Source organism: Chenopodium album, chromosome 27, assembly GCF_948465745.1.
Source record: "Chenopodium album chromosome 27, dcCheAlbu1.1, whole genome shotgun sequence".
NCBI lineage: Eukaryota > Viridiplantae > Streptophyta > Magnoliopsida > Caryophyllales > Amaranthaceae > Chenopodium > Chenopodium album.
The window spans coordinates 36,228,939-36,252,277 of record NC_137860.1 but is presented as its reverse complement, the minus strand read 5'-3'; the positions used below and the strand labels follow the sequence as shown (position 1 = coordinate 36,252,277).

At 35.1% G+C, this 23,339-nt stretch overlaps 1 protein-coding gene across 1 annotated transcript in view; it reads right to left on the bottom strand.

The window, feature by feature from the left end:
• Positions 1–2,410: 2,410 nt before the first annotated feature.
• LOC145620928 (serine/threonine-protein kinase TOR-like) overlaps positions 2,411–23,339 on the bottom strand; it is a 30,769-nt gene continuing 9,840 nt past the window's right edge. Inside the window, exons 12-57 of the mRNA XM_081675670.1 lie at positions 22,944–23,065; positions 22,725–22,824; positions 22,550–22,645; positions 21,834–21,964; positions 20,963–21,065; positions 20,706–20,891; positions 20,450–20,542; positions 20,311–20,346; positions 19,029–19,127; positions 18,827–18,925; positions 18,583–18,745; positions 18,312–18,436; positions 18,163–18,215; positions 16,591–16,714; positions 16,298–16,483; positions 15,843–15,995; positions 15,610–15,762; positions 14,567–14,638; positions 14,310–14,444; positions 14,155–14,216; positions 13,973–14,070; positions 13,112–13,221; positions 12,770–12,943; positions 12,608–12,673; positions 11,627–11,695; positions 11,436–11,546; positions 10,922–11,062; positions 10,588–10,716; positions 10,338–10,503; positions 10,038–10,252; positions 8,882–9,088; positions 8,037–8,150; positions 7,749–7,952; positions 7,501–7,581; positions 6,156–6,230; positions 5,993–6,059; positions 5,752–5,912; positions 5,477–5,650; positions 5,253–5,381; positions 5,076–5,159; positions 4,350–4,411; positions 4,208–4,280; positions 3,976–4,110; positions 3,621–3,794; positions 3,271–3,542; positions 2,411–2,670 (exon numbers count right to left, since the gene is read on the bottom strand). Of these exons, the coding sequence (XP_081531796.1) occupies positions 2,652–2,670; positions 3,271–3,542; positions 3,621–3,794; positions 3,976–4,110; positions 4,208–4,280; positions 4,350–4,411; positions 5,076–5,159; positions 5,253–5,381; positions 5,477–5,650; positions 5,752–5,912; positions 5,993–6,059; positions 6,156–6,230; positions 7,501–7,581; positions 7,749–7,952; positions 8,037–8,150; positions 8,882–9,088; positions 10,038–10,252; positions 10,338–10,503; positions 10,588–10,716; positions 10,922–11,062; positions 11,436–11,546; positions 11,627–11,695; positions 12,608–12,673; positions 12,770–12,943; positions 13,112–13,221; positions 13,973–14,070; positions 14,155–14,216; positions 14,310–14,444; positions 14,567–14,638; positions 15,610–15,762; positions 15,843–15,995; positions 16,298–16,483; positions 16,591–16,714; positions 18,163–18,215; positions 18,312–18,436; positions 18,583–18,745; positions 18,827–18,925; positions 19,029–19,127; positions 20,311–20,346; positions 20,450–20,542; positions 20,706–20,891; positions 20,963–21,065; positions 21,834–21,964; positions 22,550–22,645; positions 22,725–22,824; positions 22,944–23,065 (5,601 nt within the window). The 3' untranslated portion in view covers positions 2,411–2,651. The remainder of the gene's footprint in view (positions 2,671–3,270; positions 3,543–3,620; positions 3,795–3,975; positions 4,111–4,207; positions 4,281–4,349; positions 4,412–5,075; positions 5,160–5,252; positions 5,382–5,476; positions 5,651–5,751; positions 5,913–5,992; positions 6,060–6,155; positions 6,231–7,500; positions 7,582–7,748; positions 7,953–8,036; positions 8,151–8,881; positions 9,089–10,037; positions 10,253–10,337; positions 10,504–10,587; positions 10,717–10,921; positions 11,063–11,435; positions 11,547–11,626; positions 11,696–12,607; positions 12,674–12,769; positions 12,944–13,111; positions 13,222–13,972; positions 14,071–14,154; positions 14,217–14,309; positions 14,445–14,566; positions 14,639–15,609; positions 15,763–15,842; positions 15,996–16,297; positions 16,484–16,590; positions 16,715–18,162; positions 18,216–18,311; positions 18,437–18,582; positions 18,746–18,826; positions 18,926–19,028; positions 19,128–20,310; positions 20,347–20,449; positions 20,543–20,705; positions 20,892–20,962; positions 21,066–21,833; positions 21,965–22,549; positions 22,646–22,724; positions 22,825–22,943; positions 23,066–23,339) is intronic.

Genomic DNA, 23,339 nt, shown 5'->3' with positions numbered 1-23,339 from the left:
TATATACTACTCCTTATGAAGGTACAAACTTCTTGGAGTGTTGTATTGCGTACAAAGTACAAACATTAATACAAACATTAATATTTTGTTTTTTATTTTTTTGAACAAAATATTATCCGATTTTTGTAATTGCAACTTGTCCTATTTTAGATCATGGACACATGTGTACGATATTTAGTTTCCACCAATATTTATGATTGAATTCGACTACGGTCATATTGTTTTTTTTTTTTGGTGTAGAGAGCCACAAGGACAAGTGATGAGAATCGTTCCAAGAACTATTGGAACCGGAAGGGGAGCTCCAACCACTTGAACTATCCCTCACTTTCAAACGGCCATATGGCTCCCATATCAGGACTTGAGATTCGATCTCAAGTTATAGTCTCATGGGTTACTATCGTTATACGTTAATAGAAAGCAAATATTACTTCTTATTCTAACAAAGGGTATTATATATTTATATGTGAGACAAAATATTATTTTGTTGCAAATAATAAAGAACGGAGATAGTGGTCGTATGGGCATAGTAAATACGAAGTAGATATAAAAATTTCAATGAGTTGACAATTAGTCTAAGGTGCACCATTGTGCACCTTAGATAGGTGTATACAGCAGCCCATAAATCAAAAAAAGGCCCAGAAGCTAAAAAAAAAGCCCTAAAACTAACTTAAAAACACGGTAACTACCATACACCCATCCACACCAACTAAAAGTGCAAAAACATCAATAGACATTAGAAAAGAGAGGCTAAATCAACAGGATCCTTCCTAAAAAAAGGTAATTTTATGTAAATTTCACTTAATAATGTTTGAATTTATATGATTATCACTTAATTTTGTTTGAATATTGTTCGATACTCTATTGTTCGAAATTATTTATTGGAATTGTCAAAAAAAAATTATTGAAATCAAACGGATACCTTATGTTCACATTCCGAAATGCATACGTTCGTATTTTGAATTCTTATGTTCATATTTTGAATCCTTTTGTAAACTTTCTGAAATGCTTATATTCACTTTCTAAATCCATTTGTTCATATTTTTTTATGTATATGTTCACCTTCTAAAATGGTTAATTATGTTCATACGCATTCAAAAATGAACCAATGCATATGTTCATATTTTGAATGCATATGTTTATATTATTAATACTTATGATGCATATGTTTCATAATCATATTATTTTTTATTTCTTCAATTTTTTATGTTCATAATTACATGCCTTTTACTCATAATAATATTTTATATGTTCATAATGTAAATATTCATAGTAAATATTTGTTGTTCATAAATATTCTCATTAAGTCTTTTTATGCATATGTTCTCTTTCTTAAATGCATATGTTCATATTTTTTTTACGCATATGTTCATCTTTTAAATGGTTATATTCACTTTAAGGAAACCAATGCTTACGTTCATATTTTGAATTGTTATGTTTACTTTCTGAAATGCATATGTTCATATGTTTTATATCTATGTTCACTTTCTGAAAAGCTAATGTTCACATTTAAGGGACCTATGCATATGTTCATATTTTGCATGATTATGTTCATTGATAAAAAAATGCAGAAAAGTAGATGAAATTCATACATAGATGAAATTGATCGAATCTAAAAAAAATCAATTCATATGAATTCAAAAAATCAGATAAACAACCAATTCCATATTGTAAGGAACAGATTCAATCGTTAAATAAAAAAAACGAGAAAAATAGAAAAAAAAAAAAGAGGAAAAAGGAATAAAAGAAGGAAGGATAAAAATAGAGTATAATTTGTGAATTCAAAGATTCATATAAATCTTAATCAATCGAAATTAAAGCACAAAATCGAAATTCACACAAAAAATCATACTTAATAACTAATTTTATGTTGTAAGAAACAAATTCAATCAAAAAAGTGTAAAAAAGGGGAAAAAAAAACCCAGAGGAGAGAGAAAATAAAAAACGAAGGAGAATAATAGAGAAGAAGAAAGCTAATGTTCACTTTCTGAAAAGCTAATGTTCATATTATGATGTTGTTACACCTATTTCTAGGTGCATGAGTGTGCACCTAAGAATATGTGATGAGCTGACTCATACTTTGAGGAGGGTTGTTGGCCCGTGTGGGTGGGTGGACCTTGGCAAAGAATAGGGAACACCAAATACTGGTTAATTAATAACCGGCTTATTCCAATTTAGATGTCACATTGTTGGTCTAAATTCAATAAATGCCACCACACAACTACAACAGAGGCTGTGGTTTAAACTTTAAAGATAGATTACCACTGATAAACAAAGTTTTGAGTTCTAATAACATATAGGCACAAAGGTCATTGATGTAGATGATACTCCGTATGAAATATTTGTAGCGCATTTGAATAACTGAACTCTAGGATGTGGTGAGTAAAATAGTTGCAAAATATCAATCCGGCAATCCCTAATAATCCACGGTTGTAGAAATTAATAAAATTTGGTCTGAAGGTGAACACATCTTATACAAGAGCTTGTATTATTGCATTATGAAGTTTCTGTACAAATAATGCTACAACATCATATATGTACATGGTGAGAATGTGAGATCTATACAACCTCTGTTGCAATGATACAAAAATGGGGAAAGAAAAAGAGAAGAATAAACATATGTACACCATAAACAACATACAATCGGTTGTTGCTCACCAAAAGGGGCACCACCTGAAAATATGGAACGCGTATGTTAGCCAAAGAATGAGATCAAATGAACACACACTTTAAATTATTACTCCATTTATTTCGAGTGAAAATTGTAGTGAAAGAAAAAGATAGGTGGGTAAAATGAGTCAATATTTCAAAACAGAATAAGGATTAATAGGATTCATGAGTTACATGTAGAAAATTATTAAGTGCAACAGATACTACTAAGTATTTTGATTTTAGTGGGTTCATTTCAAGTAATTATCCCTTCCTAATTGATCTCAAGGGTCTAATTGTGTAACCCACACTGAATATAAAAAAGAACTAGCAGAGCTGGCATCATTAGCAAAATATAGATGCACTCCCACATCCAAAAGGAAAAGAAATATCAAAGCAAGCACCTAATTCGATAAAAAAAATTACTGTTGAATCTTCGTGGAAAAGGTGATCAAGTTCAAAAACGATGGAAACAATCCAAAATTTAGTTCTGGCACATTCTCATATTCTCATCGATTTCTCAGCATGTTGGGGTTATCTTTATTTTTCTCTCTGTGTGTGTGTGTGTGTGGGGGGGGGGGGGGGGGGAGCCATAAATCTACAGTAAAAGATTAGGATTCATACCCGACATAATTTTGGCATAAATTTTCATATGAAGTAGCCTGATCTATCAATTTTTGAACCTGTAGTTTGACAGACAAGCCATGTTCAACTTCACGAGAATCTCCTGATGCAAAGTTACTAGTCTTACTACTATCTGCTGCACCTTGGCCTGCAACTGTAGAAGCAGAAACCGTGGAAAAGTCACGCCCTGTAAGCTTCTTACTCATCCGATCCATAACCATCACAGCACGCTCATTCAGAACCTCATTAGCATCACCGAGTTGATTAACAGCCTAAGGCGGCAAAATGGAAAAGATTAGATCAATATCAGACGGTTACACCAATCCAAAAATTTGTGGGATCCCCCAAACCTGTAGTAGTTCTCTCTCTCGAACTCCTCGCTGAGGATGTGAAAGGTTATTACTTGAAGAAGGTTCTTCACCATTCACAGCAGCAGGGATATGTGCACTTGCAAGAGTAGAGATTTGTGGGACTTCATTGAAGTTGAAAAGACGCCAATTTATAAGAGGATCGTGAACAAAAGCCTGAACCCAAAAGGTGAACAGTGGGTTACAGAATCATCATATTTCCTGCCAATGGTGAACCCAAAGGCAGCAGAGAAAATCAAAACAGGCTAACAAAGCTCCTAAATCACATGGTGCAAAAAAAATCCACTATTTGTATAATAAGCAGGAAATATTTACAAAACAATACTGGTCTTTCTACCTCCATCATAGCCATGACACTGTCCTTGTTTGTTCTAAGAACTTGCATCACATTTTCACATGTTGTGCGGAAGGTACCCTCTATTCCACTGACTTCCATGGCTTTTACAAGCATTCTAGTCAAGCGAAAAGGCACCTGCACATTGAAAAATAGGTCAATTACATGCAATTCACAGATCAGAAATCAGAGATTTTATAGCCAGTCACCCGAAAGAAAAGAAAGCACATTGCACCTTTTCAGGGAATTTCTCTCTGTTCATCGAGGCTTCAAAGCAGTCCCCAAAATCAATATGCAAGATTTTTCCACTGTGAAATTGTACAGTTAATTATTATCATACATAATACTAGCTTTATAAGCTACATTAAATACTATACCTGTAACGATGTAGCATAAGGTTACTTGGGTGTCGATCACCCAAGCCAAGAAGGTAGCCAACCTGGTAGACATTCAATGCAGAAACATAAGCTTTTTTTACCAAATAGATCATAAGGTCAGACAAAATTCACGTCATTTGAAGGAAAAAGTAAATCATCAGTACTATTTAGTAATGTTAATCACTTAGACTCTCGTACCCATGTTTATGTCCAACACGAGTACGCTATTTGTGAAATTCCATGATTTTGAACTGAAAGAAGTGTCTAAGTGTCCTACCCATGTCCGAGTGTCAAGGGTACGACATGGGTACGTGCAGCTTCAATATAACATTTTCCCACCTCGGGTTTATCTTTACCTTTTCTGTCAATTTTTTTTTTTTTTTTTATGGATCAGTCCCAAAGGAACTCCAGATTAGGTATGGGAAAAAAGTGTTGCCAATATGAAGTAACGATGATAGCTAAGGATGGTGTCAAGCAGTCTTTGATCCATTAAGAAATCACGCTTAGGACTTGGGTGTAATGTCTGACATATTTAACATTGCAGCTTCAGACTCATGGTGAATACTCGTGACAAAGTTTATCCAGTTACCGTGCCAAGATATGCATGGTAAAGTACTAGAATGGGAACATAATCTAAATATGTAAATGGAGAGGCAATGATTTTTCTTGGTGAGATTAGATGCTTAATAACCTCATATATGTAAAGAAGCGGAAAGCAAAGCGTACCATGCTCATCACTGCTAAACTTCTTGTATAATTAGTTCGCCTGTACAGCCAGACTTCTGACGTGCGACTTTTCAACCAAAGTACCTGTCACAATATATTCAAGTTATCAGGATTAAAACAGAAATAAAAGGTAAAAAAGCAAAATGAATTATTTTAGATTACTAGACAAGTACATACCTTTGCTAAATCATTTCCTTCGGTATTTTGCAGAGCATATTCAAATACTTCTACTTTGGATATGAGTGGTAAATGGTCATAATCTGGCGCAAAACTGAGCATCAACCTGTGTTCTTGATTCAAGGTGATCTGAAAACCATTAAAACGAGAACCATTTTGGAGATCAGAGAATGAGTTAATGATGCATAAGCAGTAAAAGAAAATTTCGGTCAGCTTCAATCAACCTTTCTAGCATCCCTGTACTCTCTTATGAGGTGATGTAAAGTATCACAATTAGGCACCCATCCAATAAGCCCACTATTCGGAGACAAAGGAATGACAGAATATCGTTGGATGGAAAGATCTTTTTCAGAGGTTTTACGAGCATTCTCAAGAAGAGTATTTACCAAACCAAAAAGCTGCAAAAGATAAAACCATGTAATTAACTGCCTGCAGAAGAGGCTTTATCTTCAACAAAGCGACATATTGTACATAAAAAATAATGAATATGTGGATTTACCTGCATGACACGTTCATCTTGACGTAGATCTTCATGTCCCTTGAGCAAGAAAGCATAGTCCTCTCCATCACTACCATGAATGGTCAACTTACGAGGCCGTTGTTTAGAGGTCATTACAGTAAGTTGAGGTGCAAATGACTTAATGGTCACCACTGGTGCATCTAGAATATAGAAGCCGACACAAGTATTACTTTAACAGTTGACTCATAAAATTAGCTATGAGTCATACAATAGCACTCACCAGCACGATAGGTTCCAGGAACGGCAAGTTCCAAATTACGACAACTCAGCAACTCTGGCGAAACTGACTGTTCATGGAAATATGGAGATTAAAAGAATGTCAAAATTAACACTTAAATAAATTGACATATCGTATATTTTAATTGTGTGATCATGAACCCTGCCTGCAAGTCTAGGGTAGTAAGTGACTGAAGCTGCCTGTCTATCCGCCGAAAGACATGATAATAAAGGTCCCAAGCCTGGCAAAAAGAAAATATGCATTAGATACACAAGGGGTGAACAAATTACATCACCCTTAAGCAATTAGTACATTTTTTTAAATTACTTGAACACTTCCAATAAAAATTCAGGTTAGACGCAGGCACAACCGCACAAGATAGTGCATAGGATCAGGCAAGATGATGCATATGCCAGCATCAATTTTCAAAAGGTTCTAATGTAGTACAACATATGATTCCCAGCAACACATCTTCAAATTTGAAGATAAATATGAACAAATGATTTATTAGAGAAAATTTAATCGTGGATGCCAGCTAACAATTTCGAACGCAATCAGCAGGGGAGTATGATTGTCTAAATCTTATACCACATGCAGCTACGCAGCGGAGTAATGGATGAGGCAATGAAAATAATAATAAAAAATAAATCAAATAAAATAAAATAAAATAAAATAAAATCTATTATACACAAGAAAATTATAGGTGGTCCTCCTCTCATTCTAGGGGGATGGGGGGAGGGAAGGGTGGGCATGACCCAAGTAATTTATTAGTTATCTGGGTCTCATTTGTCACTAAAAGTGTACTATATTAACTGCCAGCAATTGGCATTGGATATTAATTGTGTGAAGACACAGGTATTCTGGTTAGCATATGTACACCTGGTCTGACTAACATGTAATTAAATCATAAGAGCCCAAAAGCTTAGTTTCATACTCAGAGAAGGATAAAACATTCAAGCACCAACATAATAGTTTTCAAAGTGAAACAAACTAAGAACACATAAACCAAGCTGAGCCTACCAGCTCAAGGCCTGGCTCAGCCACGTTAGATCTGCTAATGCAAAATAATGCTTGACACAAGCCTCAATTGAGCAGAGCTCACCAATGGGAAGTGACATTATTCTATAATTGTGAATTGGGAAAATAAATTTGCTAAACTGGAAAATAGTATTTTATTCATATAAAAACTATTAATAAGGAAATTAAACCATCAAGTTTGCTGAATCCTCTCTTTATCCGGATTTGGTTTGGTGGTGATTTAAAATTCAAATTGAAATAATTCAGATGCCCTAACCAATTAGCAAATTTTGGTTAACCTAACAGGACCTTTAGTGCACATGAAGCAGGGAAGTACCTCTTCCTGAATTAAAAGAACATGCCCAAATAGTAGGCACTAAAGAAAAATAGACGTTAGCAAGTTCGAGGACAATCCTAGTCATAATGATTTCTTTGGCTAGCAGATAAAATGTCAACTTCTTGAATGAAAAAGCAAGGCTTGCTCTCTAGTATACCTGAGTAAGTTCTGCATCTTTCCCAGTTCTCTTGTATCTCATGCAGCATTCATAAGCTTGAAGCAAGTCCTGGCGGTATGTCTGGAGTAAAAGCAAAAAATTGAATTATCTTGCTTGTATACAAAGATGTTTATGTCATGTACATTGTAGTTTACTTATTTTAGGAATTTCTCACTTTGAAATCTAGAAGTCAAGTGAAATTATAATAAAGAAGATAAAGTGACAATTTGCTTGAACTAAAAGGCCACCTGAATGAAGGTCATCTCGTTAATGGTGGTGTTACTTCTCATGGCACCTTCTTCCAACATCTCATGCAATGGTTCAAGGACCTTTAACATTCCCTCTATATTGTGTTCACCAAAATAGAGACGACTAGCTTCTTCCAATCCTTCATGCCACATTTCATGCCATAATATTGCCACCCTAATTAGCTCCTTTGATACTAGTTGAGCCTGTACACAAAGAATCAAATTATATATAACTAATTACAGAAATACTAACTGAAAAATTAAACATAATACCATTTCCATATTTACCTCATCAACAAGTGCACTGCTATGTTGACGTACTTTGTCAACTACTTTTTGAGCAGCAGCTCTACGTAGGTCACTTATTGATTTGCATGCCACAAGAAGAGGATACATAAGAGCCTGTGCAAAAATTATAAAAATGAACAATGGTGCACACAGATAAGAAATTAACAAGCTAAGAGAAATGGGACCATAACTAGAAGATGATATTTAAGTGTTTGCCAGCATAGCCGTACACCAAGAAAACCATTTTCTCTAATAAAACCTGTGCCAAGACTGGATAGTCTATTAAATCTTGTAGAACAATGCTATGAGCCACTTTTTTGACTTACTTTAACCTTGCCAACAAATAACTTTAGCCATCAACAACTATAACTATCTATTAGACTAATACAATAAATTTTACATTACTAATAAACATATAATGGTCAAAGTTAATACATGGATAGTGTAAAAGCGAACGTTGCAGCTAATAAAACTGAGGTAGTAAAATTTAAAGAGACATAAGATTAAGTAACAAAGGTAAGCCCAAATCACAAGTAAATTACTTCAGAGCACTATAGTACAAGGGATATAATCTCTAGCAAACAAAGAAAAAGTGAAAACTTAAATAATTCACACACCGACACCAAGAACCCTCTAAAAAATTCTTAGCTAGTCCTTATAGTTCTTATAGTCAATTTTATGCAATTCTCTCTTTAAAATGTTTAGCTAGTCCTTAAAAAAAATATGAAGGTTTTTTTTATCGTTATCAGGCCACTACATGTACTTAACAGCTCCAGGCCTCCAGTAATATGTATCTTTCCACAATTTTGTTATAATCATAGCACTGGCAGTTAATAAAGGTGAACCTGAGGATGGTTTTGTCCAATCCGCACTAAAAGAGATTGTATGAGTTCTCTAACGGCGCTGTTGTTAGAATGTATCCGGGCAATAATTTGAGGTAAAACAACCAGCCAGGTGTCTATGCTGACAAGTTGAAATCCCCTCTGAAGAGCCATTTGAACCTCAGCAGTTGCCCCATGATTGAACCACAGAGTGAGAAGACGGAGTATATCCTGTACAGGAAAGGAAGTTTGGTTATAAGTTCATACAAAGAAAACTCTGGATATGGAAGGACAAATATACTTAGACTGCAGAATGTGAAATGCCCCATCATAACATTCACAAAGGTCATTAAGTCATAATTAAAGAAGAGTTAAGGAAGAAAACATTCATTCACCCAAAACAAGACCATGTAGCTTATAAGTTACCAAATTTGAATAACACAAGAGACAACAGATATTTTAGAAAACACGATAAGCAGAAAATAAAAATCTATACTTGCAAAGAATACACACTAAAGCGGAGATTTTTAAGGAAAAAAATTTCCTCCATAATATTGCCATTTTTTTTTATTACCTCCGTTCTTTTTCATTAGACTCGCTTACTATTCATGCCAAATAAACCTTTGACCATCTATTGCTACTTATAATCGTTTCAATGTGTGATATCCATATATAAAATTTTCATAATAAACTATACGAAATTCGAGATATGATTGGTCAAACACGTGCTTTGCAGACCGCACAAAATGCAAGTGAATTGAACAAACGGAAAAAGCATTTATGACAACACTATCTCCTATGATATAATAAATAAATAAATAAATAAAAAAGGGGGAAAATAATTTTTTTCTCCACTACCACATTTCATTAAATAAATGCACCAACTTGTATTTATTATAACTGTACTGCTCCTTATTGTAATTTTAATTTCCTAAACTGGATTGTCTAAGCATGGTTAAAAAAAAATAGCAATTGATGACCAATATATATATTGAGTAAATTTCAATTCATTTCTGAGCATTAGGGCATTAAATAGGAGTATAACAATAAATAAAAATGTGTAGTTCACCAAACGTTGACTTGTTAAGTCACCGAACCTCAAAATCTTAACTTCTTTAAGGGCATTATAGACAGATACTGAGATACAAGGCTCAAGCAGTACTTTGGCATTAGAATTTACCTGCAAACTGTCATCAACATCTTTAGAATTTGCGGCACATGCTATAGAGTGGAAGTATCCAGTGACAGCTGCAACAACAAACTGCCCTACTGTACTTGCATAACCTCTTAGAGTATAATGTGACATAACGGCTGTATTAAATAAAGCCCAAGAGTGCCAAGCTTTCCCCCAATTAGGCGCACACTGCGTAGCTTTTCCTAATGAACCAATTATGTCTGCAAACGATAGTAGATTTAATCATCACAAAAAAGTTCGACAAATTTATCATCTATCCACAAAATATCCATAAAAAATGGCTACCTTGAATGGATTCGTCATCAAGTATTGGAGTGAGTTCACGTTGCCAAGTGCCAAGTTTGAGATATACACGGGCAACAAGAGGAGTGGCTGGTGTAGAAGCATTTATCAATGATGTTTGAGAGGTGGGCAGAACACTTGACACAGTAGAAAGTTCGTTGGCCAAACCCTGCATACATTTAGATGTGTGGGTTAATTTACAGCCACAGCTTGTTTTCTAGTCAGCTTGGACTATAATGAGATCTCATGGTACCTGCAACCTTGCAAATGCATCTCGCCGCTTGTGTTCCTCCCCAAGTGACCATAAATATTTCAAGTACGCAAGCATCACTTGAGGGGGTCCACGGTAATGTACATTTCTCGGAGATGTTTCAGGGTCATACTAGACAATTGTGACACAGCAAAAACCATTAATAATATCGGAAGTTTATAAAATGACAAAATTTGATCATATAAGTTACTGCAGATTTATAAATGAAATGTATGCACATCATTTTTAAATGTTGTACAAGCATAATTACACTAGTCATTGACATAACTGAGAGTTTTCAAATATTGTAATGGATATTGAATGAATGCCCGGCTACCTGAAGAAGTTTAATTAATGTGGATTTGGCTTGATTGATCCGTCCACTTTTTCGGCAGAGAGAAGAAAATTTCAACCATGTTTCGGTGTCTTCGGCTGGAGGTAGGACAAGTGCTCTTACTACCAATAGATGTTGCCAAACCTACAGATCCAAGTGCACAGAAGTTAAAAACATACTTTCAAATTCCAAACACAATAATAAATCTTAGATATTGGCAATGGGTACTTTCTCAGTCAACTAGAACAGAACTATAACAACAATACTCTACGCAACGATAACTTAAATTGAATAACAGGAAAGGCATTGTGGGGAACACAGGGAGTAACATGTATTTTTGGAAAAAATGCTGGCAGATTTTTGACGTGTCAATATTGTTACTATGGAATAAGCTCATTAAATAGCTTAAGATTGAGCTTATTGGACTCAGCAAGCTCTCTACCAAACCCTAGAAATTTAGGTAGGTGGAACAGACTGCTATACTTGCTGCAAAAGAGACTGAGAACAACAGATAAACCTCAATGTTACGCTTCACTCCATGTATGCGTTGAGTCCACATATTCCGTATAAGTGTACGGCGCCCCTCTGCGACTGGATTACCAACGGGTAGAGTACAATAATCAATCACCTGGCCAATAGGAATTTGATAACAGTGATTAGAAAATGATAATATACACCTCTAAATTTTGAATAGGATTGCTCAATTACCTCCTCTAGTTCTGACAATTGTTGAACACGGACCATATTGCTGTATGCGCGCTCATAACTCTCGAGAACCTATAAATAAGAGCTTTGGTTATATTGACTACATACTTTACAAGTAGGAGGTTCATGATTTCTATTAAGTCCCCAGTAAATAAAAGCTATGTTACTCGGACTCTTTATTTACTTGCGTCAGACCCTCAACACTTGGTCATGGATATGACACTTGGACACTTCATTTTAGTTACAATTGCATACTTAAAGATATTAACAGTTCAAGTTATGCTAGGCACGCAAAAAACAGAGGAAGTAGTATCCTAAAGTCCTAAAAGTTGGTAGCCAACGCAAACCTCCTCTTTTCACTTATTGGAAGCCAAGCAACCAAGCCTGGGCAGTGAGCAGATCATAATTCAACATCCACAACAGGAATGTAAATTAATGCATCCATCCCACAATAGAAATCTTGTACCCAAAGGGGCCTACTCATCCAAATACCAGAAAGTCACCCCAAATCACATTAAATGAAAGCTGACTTTCATGTGATTTGGCTGACAATTATGCAGATGGGAGTAACTTATATTGGATGTGGACAACTAAGTTCTATTGCATAAAAACTCGTTAAATACAAGTTTTCTGCAAATCAGAAGTCATCCTTTACTTTGGATTCATAATCTAGGCTTTGTGGTCCAAATTGACCTTTTCTGGTGTCTACTAATTTCCAATCATTAACACCTTCCCTGCATTTTTTCACTCCATTAGTTACTCCTACAATTTCCAGAACTTCACCCTTTTTTAAGGGCTTGTATATCTTATATCTACATATTGCCTGGTACTTAACCCTTGCAAGAACAAGTTGCATTGATAGACATTCAGCGTAAGATAGACCATAAATTTCTAGCATCAAAACAAGATATGGGTAGCTTTGTGAATTCATTTTGCTTGGTAAGGAATTGTTATAAGGAAAGCAATTCCTGCATTAGACATTACCAGAGCTGCCAGCTCTGTGGCCAAGCACTTTCTTGCCCTCTCAACATATTCTCGGGCTTCATCATACTGAAAAGGAAGGAAATGGATATCGTGTCAAGGAAAAAAAACAAATATTAAATAAATTCATTTGATACAACAAAATAGATAAGATGTAAAACCCACCTTTCCACGCCGAACAAACAGAACAGCCCGAAAAAATGTACCGTTACTGCTTCCATCACCAGTTGCAGATGTATTTCCCAAAACACGAAATTTTGTTTCATCACCATCGTCAAGGCTTTTAACATATTCTTCCATTTGATTCCACTCACCCATGTTCCAAGCTGCACTGGCAGCCTGGAAATGTAACCACGGTTAAGATAAAAAAGGAAATATAGTGCACCAAAGCAGCAATTAAAATTCCTTTAACACTTATGAGCTCAAAATTAAATTTCAAACATTTCCGTAGGAAAAAAAGGCAAGACATTGATCCAACAAATTCAGAAAAAGAACTAAAAATACTACCATTGGTGCCATTTCCAATCTAGCTGCTTGCTCAGCTGGAGTCCAATAATCCTTACACAGAGTGTGAAGCTCTTCCCAACGGGCAAGTGCTGCAAGGCACCTCATTCTCCCTGCAAAAACCAAAAGAATTAGAGATTTAACTTTCTAATCAATGCATTAATAATGCAGGAGGGCCCTGTGAAAGTTAACCAAGTGACAGATATGATTAATTATTGAATTACATCACAAGTCTGAGACTCTCAACATGGTACAAATACTAACAGCAAAACTGAAAGTACCATCGTACCAAAATCACATGAATCACATTGACATACATTAGATGTTCAGGCCTCTTTGGTTTACAGGAAGTAGAGGGCAAAAAAGAAAACTAGAGATACTAACATCAAAGAGATTGACTGATGCCTTACTGTCAAAAAATGACGAGATCACGAGAATGCATGGTATATTACATACGTTATTTTCAGATTATGAAGAGAACCCATAACATGAAATTTGTGCCCCCGCACCACGTAGACTTTTGAAATAACAAGGATTAATAGATGTTAGCTGCATACAAGCAGAACTAGAAACTATTCCGTTAAAGCCTAAGAGACACACAAGCAGAGCAAGAGGTAGTCATTATAAACCAAGCTGGCTCTCATACATATATTCAAAAATGAGGGGAGAAAGGTAAAGCAATGCTGAAATAAGAGAAAGCGTAAACCAATTTGATACAACAATACAAAAATAAGATATTGAATAACCTAATTCATCCCCCACCAGCAAAAAGAAACAAAGATAATTCTGGAAAGTGGAAACCAAATGAAAAACCTAAACCTAAGATTAACTGCAGATACTGATAGGGTCAATAAGATCTTATACCTAATGTAGCTTCCTGTAAAGCATGAGGATTTGTTGCTTGAGCTGCTTTTGCTGTGTAAGCCTTCAAAGCATCATCCCAGCGTTGTAACTTCTCATACCTAAATTAGCAAACACGAAAAATTGAATCATGCAAAGAACAAAGCAACTAGCAGAAAGGTTTTTAAACATCAGTTAATCCTTACCATGACTCCTTCAATTGAACATCTAAATGCTGTTGTGCATAGGTCAAAATTCCTACAGCAGCCTACACATGAAACAATAATCAACAAACAACAAAACAAACAATACAGTGTGGATTTAACTGAAAAACAAAAAAATATCAGAGAATCGTCACAACCTCATGCTGATGCAACTGATTATTAATATGTATAAGTGCTTCAACGACAGCAACCGGATTTGCGTCCATGTTTCTAGAACGGGGACCTTCAAACTCCATTTCCTTGTAGTGTAATGCCTTGGCGAATGCTCTACACTGATAGTTTATTGAAAGAAGTAACCAAGTTAGTTGAATATCAATCTCCAATCATCTTCAGTCACAGGGCTGCTGAAGAAGTGACCAAACAGGACAATAATGAAACAAAGATAAACACGTACCTTCTCAGCAAGAGCTCCAAGAAGACGTATATCAATAGGTAGAGGTTTCTCGTCATGTTCCATGAATTCTGCCTAAAAAAACCAGATGACAAAAATATCGAAGACATTATAATTGGATTTCATCAAACATAGAATTAAGAGACCTCTCCTCTACCATACAGATATAGGACTTTAAAGCTTAAGCCCATTTGACAAATTTATAGTTTAAGTCAATGGAAGAGATATTGAATTAATATGATAACAATAGAAGAAAGAAATATCTTTATACAAAACAGAAAGAACATTAACAACCGGAGCATAAGCTTTGTGCCCTCTAGTTTATCTATACTAAAAAGTAAATTTAAACATCTAACAATTGGGGATAGAGCAGACGTTAAAATAGCTATGACAGCAATTTCATTTAATGAGCCGTGGCGTATCAATTCCTAAGGATGAGGTCTTAGTCTACTACTGGGAAAGTTATTGGGTTTATTTCCTGCACTCAAACCACTTCAAAATAATGTAAATTAATTTTTATATCCAGTATTACAGAGTGTTTGTCAAAGCAGGATATACACTCAAATTAAGAAGAAAATAGCCAGGATGATTAAGTTTGAATAGTTTGAATAGTTTAGTGGATGGAACAGTAAGCCCATGCACAATTTATTAAAGTGAGTACATATATTCACAATTTACACTACTCCCACTATACTCCCCCACCCAGACCCTTCCCTATATTGTCCCACAGACTTAGCCACCAAGCTTCTAATCTGGAAATTTTCAATAAATGCAACAGCTTTGGAATAGGCTCTAACTTACCACTTTGCATTTCATAGTGGAATGGAAGGGATAATGAGAAAGTAGGGGGATAGAGGAAAACAAAGTTGGAAAAGCGGGGTAAGCGGCAATGAAGAAAAATGTACACAGATGGTGACAATGAATGCAAAAATACCAACATGAATGATGCATCACAAGAAGTCAAAATGACAAAATGAATGGCAAAGCATAGGCATTACAAAACCCATGATTGAATTAAAAACACACAATAGAAAATGATTGAATACCAGATTAAGAAGAGTTGCCAAAATCTCAGGGGGTATATTTGGTGAAGAAAATGCTGTCTCCAATTGTCGAACTAACTGCTTTTGACTTGTCTCATTAAGTTGAGCCCAACAACTGACAAAACCAGCAGCAAATAGTTCTCTCCCTACAAAAGGCTGGAGATCCCCGGGATTAAATTAGAAAATCATAATAGAAGTGTCGAAATGATGCAGCTTTATATGTGAATAAGTAATACCTGTAACTGTGCAAGCCTAGCACAAGTTCTTAAAGCTGGAGAAGGAGATTCTCTGAGTAGTTCAATACTAAAATGCCTCATCCATTCAGCCCAATCTTCTTTGGTACTACGTTGAGAAGCCTCCCCAGCAGTACGTAAACGTCCATCATTGACCTGATTAAGTTGATATTTACACAAGACACTGTTAGCCAGAGAGTGTTGGTCTCTTTATTGTGTGTGTGTATTTCGGGTAGTGTGCTATTTTTTAATATAAACATAAATAAATTTTTGTGGTGTTCCCATCTTCCAGAAAAGCAGAATCTAGCTGTTGGCAATTTGGCATGTCTTTTGAGTCAGGACTATGTGTTTATAAGAGACTAACACAGCATCCGACATAGTAGTATCAAAATGATAATAACAAGGAATCATTGTTTGCAAATAGGTGACTAAGTTTCAAAAGCTAAAGGAGAAAGCACCTGATGGCTTTTGACATCCCGGAGCATGTCACATCCATCACTATAAGGATCATATTCTGCATCATTCAGAGGGTCACTTATAACTTCTACAGGAAGGCGCCGGCTTAATCTTTGAGCAGCCGTACTTCCAGAAATTAGAGGTTCTCGACGCCGAAAGCGCCCTTCTATCTCTTCAAATTCCTTGTGCTGAAAAAGTCAAATATCATAGACCGGATATGAGAAGAAAAGAAAAGGCTATTATGTATCAATCACAAACAAAGAAAGAACTTTAAACCAGGACAAAGATGAAGTACCCGCAACCTATGCTTCAGCAAAAGCTTGTGAATGGAGGGAATGAAAATAGCAAAGTCCTCACCAAGGGCATGCGCAAGACAACAAAGTGCATCAACAGCATCCTTCCGGAGCTCGTCATTCTTCCTGAAAGTGTGAAGTGTAACTGGGTAAGGCTTAAAAATTGTAAAATTTCATGAGCTGCATAAGACACTTTAAATTTTAGACCTCCCAATTTAAACATGATGGATGTTATATTAAGAGATAGCAAACCACCCATGTAATTTAATCAAACCACCAAATAATGTACTTCAGGATCAACTTTGATTTACAAAGCCAAACCTGCAAGCTAAAGACTGCTTTTCCTTCCTAATCTTGAGGTGATTAAAGGAATACAAAATCATGATTGTTTGTCATCCATGCCAAACACCACTATATGAACCTTAACTCCTTAATACTAGCAAGCATGGTGAACTGAACTTTAGAAGGGTACTCTATTGAAATTTCACAACAGTGACTCAGGATGCTCCACAACAGTTAAAAATAGGATATCACCCCCCCCCCCCCCCCACATAAACAAAAATTTTCTGGAAGCAAATCCAACCTCTCCAACCAAACCTTGCCTTAGTCTTCTTGACAACTCCAATTGGATTACAGACAAACAGGAAAGTTTATTCTGTTTACAAAATATTGTTAGCGGACAGTATGCGCACTCCGTGCTGGTGCGTGTGTGTGTGTGGGTGTGTGAGAAGAGAGTAAGAAAGAGAGTCCATTTTGGCAGTTTATAAACATGGCATTCTGGGAATTACTATGATAAAACATGCTGACAGGCTGACATATAGTTTAGTACTAGCTTATGGTCCCGTTCAATGCACAGATTTACCAAATTTTATAAGACAATATTATTTCAAGTTTTTCAACAATTTTTTTTATGAATCCATACTCTTTATAAAAAGCATGACAAAGGTCAATACTCTTTAAAAAAAATACTTCGTAGTAAAATTTAGGTCGTATATAAACCCGTATGGTATATATAAACTCCGTACAAATTTATATTAAAAATAATGCATATCATTTTAATAATAATATTTTGCTTAATTTTTCTATAAGTTGTTGCAAAAATGTTTTATTATTGAAATATAAAACATTTTTATATAATTAACTTGAATGTATATATATATTGGTAAAGAAGGGAACAAAATTATTATAGTGAATTAAAAATTTTCTAAGATAATTTGGCAAAAAAGTAAAAAAAAAAGTTGGCGGAAAATCATCTAACCAGATTTTTTAACACGTGTAATTTTTTATTTGCTTTTATTTTATTGTTATTGATAAAGAAAAAATTATAAGATTCATCCATTAAAATGGTAAATTAAGATACATTTAGATATAGTGACAATTATAATTAGAAGAAGAATTTGGAAAGAAAAAAAAAGGCAGGAATTTTTTTTATCACATAGTGACATGGGTCATTTAATATTCACCTTTAGTATAAGTTAATTGATTTTTATGCATTCTCCCCTTCCATCTATTCTCTCAAGTTTAGGATGAAGTATCTTCATAAAACTGATAAGAAATTCAAATGAGAAACTAACCCATCCAAAACGAGCTTCAAGTGATGAACAAGAGACGATATATGGCCTGCGACCTGAAGAAAGGGAATATAAGTCAAAGCACAGGTGTTAAATTGGACCTAAAAGCAGGAGAATTAATACATGATAGAATTATAATCAGAGATAACAACCTGCACCCTAGGAATTAATCTAGTAAGAGTTTTGATTGATGCACGTCTAATCTCCACTGAAGCATCCACTTTGAAAAGACGGATGAGTGCCGGTAGAAGCAGATGCATATGTTCATCTAATGTTCCTGTATTAATTTTTTTTTTAAAAAAAAAATAATAAAAAAAATAAAAAAAAAAATCATAGCATCAGCACAAATAACAAAGTTTCTGAAGAATGTCTTACACATCAATACTGCCACAAAACATGAACTCTAATAAATATTTCTCACACCTCCAAAAACTTCAAGAGTGTGGAGAATATCTGGAACATAAGTATAATCATTGCACTTTTCAGCATCACTGAGAACTTGTATGCAGCGTGGAAGAATAACAGGAAGATATGTCCTAAATTCATCATTTAGTGCCACACAGAGTTGTTCTACCAAATGCAAAACCTGGAAATGGTAAGGGTGCATAACGTTACAAGAGAACAAGTTGTTACACAATTAGGAAAAGAAAAAGGATGCAAAGCTTACAGGCAAACCACGCACAGAACGGTTGACCGCTGGCAAAGAAAAGGAAGACCATAGCTCAGCAATTAGAGCAAGCAGGTCTACAAGATATTTACGGACATGCTGCATAGGAGAACTTATTTTGTTATAGCATGCACTCCAACAATCATGTGAGTACAAGCTCAAGAATTGCACGTCATGAACTACGAAAGAAAAGTCTCATTACCTGACGCACAATAGATACCAATGTTCCAAATTTCCATGTAATAAAGTCCTTCAAGTTATCATCACAAGCTCGAACAATTTGGAAAAGGTCCGGCAAAACCTACATTGCAATACAGGTCAAATTACAGATGAATTGGGAATAGAACCAAACTTACATAATCCTAAACTGTAGCACAGCTAAATACCATCAACAATTGGACTATGTGTAAATAGATAGAGTTAAATAAAGCATAGATAGATCGGAAATTCTAATGATAAAAAACCACAGTGAATTGATGTTTTTATATTTCCCTGTAATTTAATCTTGGTGTCCAGGAGTATAGCATAAACCAAATATGTGTCCCATATTTAGCAAGCTAATAGAGCATATATCCTAAAATTTTTGAAACAGTTGAAGTGGTATTTAAATGTACAAGGTTTCTAGAAACCAGGAACTTGCCTGCACCAACATTAATCAGTTCGGTAATAGTTGTACTTAAAAATTAAGGAGTATAAATTTCACTGTTTTAAAATTTTAGAGACAAGTTGAAGCTTAATGTGCACGAAACACAAAATGAAGGGGCATGCAAATCGATTCGGTTAACCATATCTGAAAGCTTAATTAAACGGATGTCTGTCAAACACTAAACAAAACAATCTTAAAATGAATAATTTCCATTTATATATTAATATGGCTGATTCTGGTACACAGAATTTAAAAAAAAAAACCACCCGGATTTTTTTTATATATATAATTATTAATTTTTTAAAATTTTAACCTACTGAAGATCAAAATATTTGGTTCAGTTACACATTATACTAGTTTTGATTTGACGGTGTTCGGTTTTGATATAGGTTTTCCTTATTTTTCACAGCCATATTAAACTGATACACACCGGCGGGCACCGTTACTCATATTTTATATAATAACTGTATTTAGAAGTTGTTCTGCATTGTAAAGGTTTTTCTCACACAAATTTTTATTTTATTTTTTTATTCTTATCTATCAAAGGTATGATTGGAGACACATAGACCAACCGAGACATTATAATATTCATTTGACCAACCATTCAACCACAGATTCTAAGTACTCGCTATTCATTATATCCACCTTCAATGAACATTTTTTTTCCATCCCTAGCCATTGAATGCACCAATATCTATATTTTTTGAGAATTTGAGGTATATTAAGATGATTGGAACTTTCTCTTCTAAATTAAGGGGAAAAAAGTTTGATATAAGCACATAAACTATGCCAAAAGGATATAATAAATTTGAGTACTGTATGAGAAAAACAAACTGACCTTTTGCAAGTATGGCACGCAGCCAAGTCCCATAGACTGACCTCATTAAACAAGAAACTTCAATTAGGGATTTAATATAATTCAAAATCATCAATATAAACAACACAAAAACATAAATATCAAACTAAAAAAATATTACCTTAAAAATGAACATGAGGGATCCAACCACTTTTTGGTGATAGCTAGAAAGTGAAGGATCCCTAAGAACACGCATGAGGGAATTTATTGCAACCTGCAATCATAGTTACAGCCAAAAATTGTGTTACTTATAGACTAGGAGTAGGAAGAAATTATATATATTTTACTTCTCGTTAAACAGAAAAAAAATAAATAAAAAAAAAAAAATTCAATATGCTTTATGATTCTATGAAGGCCGGTCATGATGAAACTAGTACCGTTGAGTAATAGTCCTCAGAAGATGTTGTAAAAGATGGCCAAAGGTCCATAGGGAGGTCATCCATGGACCGAATGTGCTGACCAGTTTCTGTGGTTGTGTTGGTAACTTCTGTATGGGCCCCAGGCAAGTTCGGTTGGTTCCTCTTATGAACATAGGGATCTAATGCACCCATGATACCAAGAACCTGGAATTGACGTCAGTAAGTTGGCGGCAATCAATATCAGAGGCCTAGCAGTCTATCAACAATAAACATACCTTCAACACTTCTCGTCTTGTTGACCACGCCAAGTCACCATTGAGCAACTTCAGGAGTAATCCAAGCAGCTGAGGGTAATCATTGTAAGGAGTTATGACATACCTGCCAAGAGAACTTGTAAGATCCAAAGCATGTAGTACACCCTTCACTAATCTATATTGGCATTATAAGTTTTAACTGCTAAATCACAAAATACTAGGATATATCGGTTTTCACATTACCTATATAAATCACAGAGAATAATACAAGATAGCCAAAGCACATAATGAAGATCATAGCCCAACTTATCTACATGGATGATGCATCTAGTGATTTCTAGTATTGCAAAATGTCAGAACAATTCTACACATACATCAAGCAGCAATACTGCTATATAATTAATAAACTGATTTTACACGATAACCACAGTGCATGAAGGTCAATCAGTCTTAATTCAAGTTGCATTCTCACTAAAAAGACAACAAGTGCATTGGCTTTCAAATCTCAACCACTTTGAACACAATAAGATTGAGTCTTCAAAAAAAAAAAAAAAAAAAAAGGATTAAGAAAATCAATAATTTTTTGTACAGTAAAGTTATTAAGAGATGCAAAATGTTCACATCTTCCATATCTTTAAATAAGAACCCATAAGCCTTATTTGCACATTTCAAATGAGATGGTATGGCAGAAAATCCAACAGCAATTTCCTGTATCATTTTTTTAGAAGAGGCCAGACATTTATATATCCTCCTCTCAAGTAGGGTGAGAGTGAGAACCCTAATGGCCTAAACAATGCTATGTTCAACTAAAAAATCCCGCTGCTCTAGCAAATCTACCAGAAAATCATAATACGTGATAAGACATTGATTAGAAAGTAAATTAGATACTAACCCAGTGCTCTGTACAACTTGTCCAAGGGTCGCAACAGCAACTTCACGTTTTGTGACAGCTGCCCCATCCACTAAAGCATCTACTATTAGTGGCATTAGTTCAGAAATATATTGTCTCATGGCAAAGCCGCCCTACAGCCAAAAAAATTATTCAAGAAAATAAGTAAATAGCTATACAGCGTTGCTGTCACAAAATTAATAGGTTTGATTTATCATGCCAAGAATAAGAAATCAATTGGAAGCAAATCTATACATCGATTGAAATATAGTCCACTGAATTCAGGTTCTCCCTCCCAAACCCACCTTATTTACAGCCTAAAACTAATACAACTTATTCCCCATATAAATCATCTAAACCTTACCTTTGAACATATGAGTTTATAACTAATGCTCCTCGGGTGAGTTAAACCGCCAACGTAATAGAAATTAGAAATTGACACTTACAAGTTACAACATAACCAGAAGAAACACTAGGGAAGGTTCTGACACCACAAATGTCTCAAAAAAGGGAAATTAAAAGAAAAAATGACAAGGAATACTAAAAAGAAACCAAGAGGCAAAACAAACAGCTCTGCCCTCAATAACTTACTTCTTCACTTAAATTACACTTCCAATTACTGTCAGCTACTTATCCGCAAACATTTATTGATAAACTTGCACTTACGTACCTTAATAAACCTTATTGAATTATAACATACTAAAATAAAAACAGCTCACCACTCTAGCCAAATCTCCAACGGTTACCAAAACGCCAGTGATAATGCCACTATTAGCAGTCAATGCTGATCCCTCACGGAGTTTTGCCACTAAAGCCTGAAAGTCAACACACAATGAAATTCAATAACACGATTTTTACAAACCATACATAGCATGAAAGAAACTTCTATGCCACCTTATGTATGGGAGCAATATATGGGAGTATTAAACGTTCACAACTGCGAATTAAGCACCCCAATGATTTAGCACTTTCTTCTCTGCATTTGCTGTCCACACTGCAAAAAAATGTATCAGTTGGCTATGCTCAAAAAGGTCATTCCTCCAACCAAAAACACATGCAAAATATAGCACTGATGTATAAGCTGTGTCTGTTAGCTATGGCCTTTATCATCACCTTTGCTCTAGATATGTTAGCAGCTGTATGAGATAACGACGTAGAGCTGGGAGAACATATGCAGGATTCTTTTCAGACAGTCGGCCAGCAACTGAGATTGCATATTCACGAACTTGAAAATCCTGAAAGCACCCGATAAGCACATGAAAACAATAATGAAGTATACCATATGAAAAGTAGAAACACATCACAAGCAAACAGGGATGATAAAACAAATATCCAGATATCTATAAGCCAGAACAGTATTACTTAATTCGCTAACCCCCCCCCCTGAAAACCACGACCCGCAACGTGTGAACTGGTACATGGTACGGTGGTAAACCTTTAAAATAGTTTAACAAAACTAGGTAGCAAATTGTGGTCCTGTACATGTTCTGCATATGAAAGTGGAAAACT